Genomic DNA, 6,507 nt, shown 5'->3' with positions numbered 1-6,507 from the left:
TTTTGGGAAACTGTTGCTTTTGTGTCCACAAACTGTCTAGCAACTGGTCGATCGTTGCCTCTGTCTCTTTATTCATAAACAGTTGAGTCAAATACCAGCTGCCGTTTTGCATTAGAATTTTATAAGCCAGAATTAGTGTTTAAACAGAAATAAATAAATTCTGTGACCTTTAATGAGCATTTTTTTATTGAATGATTAAATGTACATTTTCATATATTTCTTAAAATTAATTTAAATTGCTATTTCATAATTCTCGCTAATAGTATCCGGAATAGTAGGGGCTACCATAACCATAGTATCCACCATAGAGCCCGAGTCCACCATAGGGATAGCCATAGCCTCCGTAGAGATAGGGGGATGTCGTAGGAACTCTTCTTGTCGCGATAGAGGTATCGGCATAAACCGTTGGGGGTGCAGCTGAGTTGACACCCACATCAGCGGAGTCTTCATTTGCAGTGCCGGGTTCGTTGGTGTGAACATTCGCGTGAAATCCAGTTTCGTCAGCGTAGTATTCGACCACACGAGTTCGCCCATCTTCATCGGCGAGACTGTAGGAACCTTCAACACGACCTGTACCATCAGCTACTTCTTGACGAGCACTTGCACCTCCTTCTGCAGGTGCTTCGTAGCTGAAGCTGTAAGGTTTGGGTGTCTCGTCAATAGGATCGACGACCCTAGCTGCATCCTGAGAGAAAAGAGACAACAGTTAAGCTCCAGGACTGAGTGGAACATTTATTTTGAGCAATATTGAGAATTATAACCAGTAAAATTAAAATGTAAGCGCTTGGACTAATACCAAATAAATATAGAGTTAAAGGCTTCAATTGAACATACGAGAACTAGTACATTAAGCGCAGTTAATAATATGATGCATTTTTACGCAAAAATCCTTTGTATACATTAATTGCTAGGTTTAAACATTTAAAAGTTTCATTCTTTTATTTGCAGCTGAGTTAGCGACACCTTGTGGCGATTTGAGTTGCATATTGAAAGTTCTGTTAATAATTAATAATATTCATTTATAAATAATCAAATATATATACATTTTTGTAATTAAATAAAATAAAGCAAATAAAAAATATGTTAATACACAATACTTTGAATATTAAATTATAATTATAAGTTTCATAAACTAAATGGCCCCCGTGAAGCTTTAAAAAAAAATCATAAAAGAAATTAGTAAATTTCTACCAATGCTTCGCAATGATTGATTTTCCCCTCCTTAGCGATAGGGCGGGCCGAAAAAAAAATAATTGAAACTTCTCATTATTATTTCATTGTTTTTCTATGTATTGTATATTCATCATCATCATCAGCCATTTTCAATCCACTGCAGGATGAAGGCCTCTCCAGCAACTTTCCAGTTCCTTCTGTTTTGAGCACTGGCCATCCATTTACTACTCAAAAACTCATGAATTTCATCTATCCATCTCCGCCTTTGTCTTCCAGGTTTTCTTCTAGCTCCTTTTAGGTACCATTCTGTTATTTTCTTAGTCCATCTGTCATCATGTCTTCGAGCTATGTGTCCTGCCCAAGACCATTTTAGTTCTTTAGTTTTGATAAGAATGTCCTTTACTTGAGTTTGCTGCCTAATCCATGTGTTTCTCTTCTTATTTAACAGTCTGATTCCCAATATAATTCGTTCCATTCTTCGCTGTGTAGTTCTTAGCTTCTCTTCCATTCTTTTGGTGAGTGCCCAAGTTTCACTTCCATAAGTCATGGTGGGGAGTATACATTGGTTCATTATTTTACGTTTCAGACAAACTGGGATATTGCTCTTCAGTATGTGACTATATTTCCTGAATGCTATCCATCCAAAATTTATTCTTCTCTTGACTTCCAGCCATTTATCATTATTACAGCTAATAACTTGTCCTAGATAAGTATATGACTCCACCTCTTCAATTACTGCTCCTTCAATCATTATTTCTCTTTCTGTGGCATACTTGTTCATCATTACTTTTGTTTTAGCCATATTCATCTTTAGTCCAAAATCCTTTCTAACTGTGCATAACTGATTAAGATTTTCCTCTAATTCTTTGGGATCATGGCTTATGACCACAATGTCATCTGCAAATCGTAAATGGTTTAGGTACTCTCCATTCACATTGACTCCTTTCTGCGACCAGTCTAATCTTCTGAAAGCTTCAAGGGCAGCAGTAAACAGCTTCGGAGATATTGTGTCTCCTTGTCGAACTCCTTTCTCGATTTTAAATTTGCTACTGTCTTTGTCTAGTCTAATAAAGGATGTAGCACTCTCATATATTTTCTTCAAAATCATAATATATGGAGTATCTATGCCTTGTCTTTCCAGTGCCCGAAACATTGCCTTATGCTGTATGGAGTCAAATGCCAGTCATAATGGTGTTTTATATTCATTTGCTTTCTCCATTAGCTGTGATATTACGTGAAAGTGATCCATAGTTGAGAATCCTGTCCTAAAGCCAGCTTGCTCTTTCGATTGATTCTCATCAAGTATTCTTTCTAATCTGTTAGTAATGACCCTTGCGAACAACTTGTAGATGTGGTATAACAAGCTGATTGGTCTATAATTTCCAATTTCTGATTTATCTCCTTTCTTATGCAGCAAAACTATGATTGCATTATTCCACTGCTTAGGCGTCACACCTTTTCTAATGCACTTTGTGAAGAGCCTTGCCAGTTTTTGTATTATGTCTCTTCCTCCCAATTTTAACAATTCTACAGTAACTTCATCTTCCCCAGGGGCTTTCTGATTCTTCATTTTCTTCAATGCATGTTCTACCTCATCAGGAAGAATATCGGGTATGTCATATGTGTTGCTACTTTGCAATCCATCTTCCCCACTGCTGGTATCATTCCCTCGCTCCTTGTATAATTCTCTATAGTAGTCATCTGCTATTAGAATTATGCCTTCTCTGCTGTTTATAAATACACCATCGCTATTCTTCAGTTTCAGCATCATTTGTCTTTCTGTATTACTGCTCATGGCTGCTGATTTAAATCCTTTGTTTTCCCTTAATGCTTGTTCTACTTTTCTTGTGTTAAATCTTCTTATGTCCTCTCTGAGTCTCTTTCTAATGGCTTTGCATAACTCAGTATACTCAATTTTCTCCCTGTCAGTGTTTTTCTTGCTCTTCATTTGTCGTCTTCGGTTCATCATGACAAGTGTTTCTTGACTAATTTTTTCTTCTTTGGATTTCTTTTTCCCTATAGGTTTCTTGGGCTTTATCACTTCCAGAAAGTTGTAATATTCCTCGTCGACATCTTGGTTCTGAGCAGTCTGCAGAAGCTCAAACTTGTTCTTAAGTTCCAGGACATACTGCTTTTTTTCCTCTTCTGTTATCTCAAAGACCTTTGTATTTTTTACTCGAGTCAGTTTTTTTCCTTTCCTTTCCTTTCCTACATCTATATCAAGTGTACATCTTACCATTCTGTGATCACTTCCAACATTTATCTTGTTCAGGACGGTAACATCATTCACAATATATCTTCTGTTAGTGAGGATGAAGTCGATTTCATTAGTTGTTAATCCATTTGGACTCTTCCATGTCCACTTTCTGTTCACCCTTTTCTTGAAAAAAGTGTTCATTACTGACAGTCCTTGCGATTCTGCAAATTCCACAAGTCTTCACCTCTTTCATTTCTTTCACCAATTCCAAAATTTCCTATAGTTCCTCTTTCTGCGCTGTTTTGTCTTTTTCCAACCTTAGCATTGAAGTCCCCCATAATAATAGTGTATTGTATATTATATAATATTTAAATAAAAAAATTTAAAGTAGACATAATTAAGTTCAAGACAAAAGTCTCAAGCTAGGAAAGCTCTTGCTGTACATAGTTGTGAACAGTATCTTATCCTTGAATATAGAGGGCGCAAAATGCTTTGTGTACTACCAACCAACATACAATTCACTGCTTGTAAGAAGAAGATTCAGACTGATTGTATTCGTGTTCCAATGAAAAGCTAAAGCTTTTCATTGGAACTCCGTTTGTTTAATTAGAAAAAATAATTGTACAGATTGATTTCTAAGCTGATCAACGAAAACACTGAAAGAAATAAATTATACTTACAGTGTAACGTAGGTGTGGATATCCACCTCCATAATATCTTGCTCCTAGGTAGTCATAAGGGGAGTAGTAAAGCTGAGCTCCAGCTACGAAGAGACAGCACAGGAAAACAATTCCCTGAAAGCGAAAAGCAGTAATTGGAATTTGTGAAATGAAAATAATATTCGTACAGGGCCAGAATCAGGTTGAATCTTGGCATGGAAGTATTGATCTAGGGATGGTAAACAGTATTGAGATACGATAAGAGAGAAAGATAATGCATAAACATCATTGGTAGTTCACTAATCCCCCTGACGGTTAACTTAAGAACAACGTTGTGTTTTAATTATTCGATTTTTTACTAATATATTAAAGCTTTTAAACCATTTATAACTAAAATTTATACACGTATTAATTTAATTTTGATAATATATGGATGATGTAATCTTATTTTGATGGAGGTCAGACAGATTAAGGGGCTTTGAATACTAACACCATTTCGCAGAGAAGGTACAGATTCGTAATAAAAACTTTACTCTTTATGGAAAGAGGTGATTGGTGTTCAAAGGTGAATCAATAGGAGTTTATAGATAGGGTGTCATTTTTTTAATATGTTTAACTCAATATTCGAAGTTAAAAAGTAAAATATGATTCTACTTACTCTGATCATTGTAAAGACTGTTTCGCTCAAACAAAAAACAGCGTAAAGACGCCAGATGAAAAATATCCCTTTTATATGTACAACCCTTTCTCTACTTTCCTTCTGCCCTGTTTACTTGTGACAAACAAAGACATACGAGCAGCTGATTATCGGAGGTATCCATTTCTAAATTAGGCAATAAGGTCTTGCATATCATCCCATCTAGCCTTGAGATTATTACTTTGGTCTGACTTTAGACGGAGGTGTCTTCGCCTCCACCATCCATACTGCGTTAAATATTCAGGGGTGTCCTAGTTATACAAACATTAATGGATGGCTTTAAAGTAATATTTCATGGGCGAATGAGTAAAGACGTTTAGAAACTATTGTAAATTTTCATCAAGGTCCTTTCCTTGACAATACACAAAATCTGCAAAGCTACAGGCGTTCTTCTATCATTATACACGTGACAGAACTGAGAAAGATATTTACAGCTGGAGCATACGTACCGAAAACATCCAGAATATGCGACACTATTTGATCGTAGTTAGATAGATGATGTTAATGAAGGACACGTCCACTGTAACAGATATCAAGTGGTTGAATGCTCTACTTCTCCAGATCCGTTTACTTCTTGATTCATGAGGCTGTAAAGAAGTTATAGCCCCTCGGCACGTATTCCTAATTGTATTTCGTCAGACTTCTAGATTTTAAAATATTTGCTACTGTACAGTTCATTGAATGACGTTCATACTAATCCTAAGCATTCTATCATTCTTTTTCTATTTTCACCATTCCACTACTCTCTCTCAATAGGTATATGAATATTTCAAGAGATAATTAATAAATGAGTGTATAACATCGCTAATTACAGTAGCTACTATAGTTTTGGAAACCTTATTACTATTATTATTAAACTATATCTTTATTATTATTGAATATTGTGCAGTTATAATAGTCCGTTTAGTATTTCGTAATAGCTCCCTCTAGCGAACATCTTATGAACCCCATTTTTAAATAAAATATTTTAAATTAAGCCAAGAACAAAGCTTTTATTGTTTATTATTGCTGAAAAAAACCCTAAATAAAAAGCAGAGTATGTAATCAATAAAAACAAAAGGATCTAAATTAATGCATAAGATAACATACACAGGCTGTTTATTTGTTTAAAAACTAGCACTGATATAAATGAAACTAATATAATAAAAAATATATAAATACAATTGCAGCTTGGAGAAAATAATAGCAAAAGTACGGATGCAACTTCCATTTCTTTCTGTCAGAACGTTTACAATGGCTGATTCTCTTGTCTCACTTTGCAAGTTCGTACGTATTTAATAGATCAGAAGAACCCAATAGAAGTGCTATTTTGTAAAAGTGGGTGCTCTCCAGGACTCTAGTCATCTGACTCTAACAAATCATGGAAGAATTTTACAGTGAATGCTACCAGTGGTGCTCACTTGTAGTTTATAACTTTGGAACAATTTGTCCTACACCATTGTGGAGTGGGATCATATTTTAATGGTCATTGAGTGTATATATTTAAGGAAGAATAGAAAAATATTAATTAAACAATTTCTAAAGTGTCAAAGCGATTTCAGACTGCAATTAGGTAACGTTTTCAATATAAATTTGCTATTCTTCTTTAGAAACTGATATAAAAAATTATCTTTTTTTCATGCCCAAAGTTGTTAATCATGTTTCGGTTGTCAATGTAGAATTCATGGTTTTTTACGCAAATGGCATGGTAAAGCACCTTCGACACAGTGACCACACAATATTAAACTTAAGTTGTTTAAGTTATCAAACCCGGAATATATTTTAATAGAGACTTCTTATTA

General features: G+C 35.0%; 1 protein-coding gene across 1 annotated transcript; it reads right to left on the bottom strand.

The window, feature by feature from the left end:
- Positions 1 to 256: 256 nt before the first annotated feature.
- Positions 257 to 4,786, bottom strand: LOC150084377 (cuticle protein 14-like). Its single transcript, XM_090375194.1, has 3 exons — positions 4,688 to 4,786; positions 4,051 to 4,164; positions 257 to 685 (listed from the first exon to the last, which is right to left on the bottom strand). Exons 1-3 carry the CDS (start codon positions 4,694 to 4,696, stop codon positions 257 to 259), a joined length of 552 nt encoding a protein of 183 aa, XP_090231320.1. The 5' UTR covers positions 4,697 to 4,786.
- Positions 4,787 to 6,507: the final 1,721 nt, after the last annotated feature.

This window comes from Mastigoproctus giganteus, chromosome 6, assembly GCF_048544385.1.
Source record: "Mastigoproctus giganteus isolate SK-2022 chromosome 6, ASM4854438v1, whole genome shotgun sequence".
NCBI lineage: Eukaryota > Metazoa > Arthropoda > Arachnida > Uropygi > Thelyphonidae > Mastigoproctus > Mastigoproctus giganteus.
The sequence above is the reverse complement of the archived record's forward strand: the minus strand, read 5'-3'. Positions and strand labels throughout refer to the sequence as shown.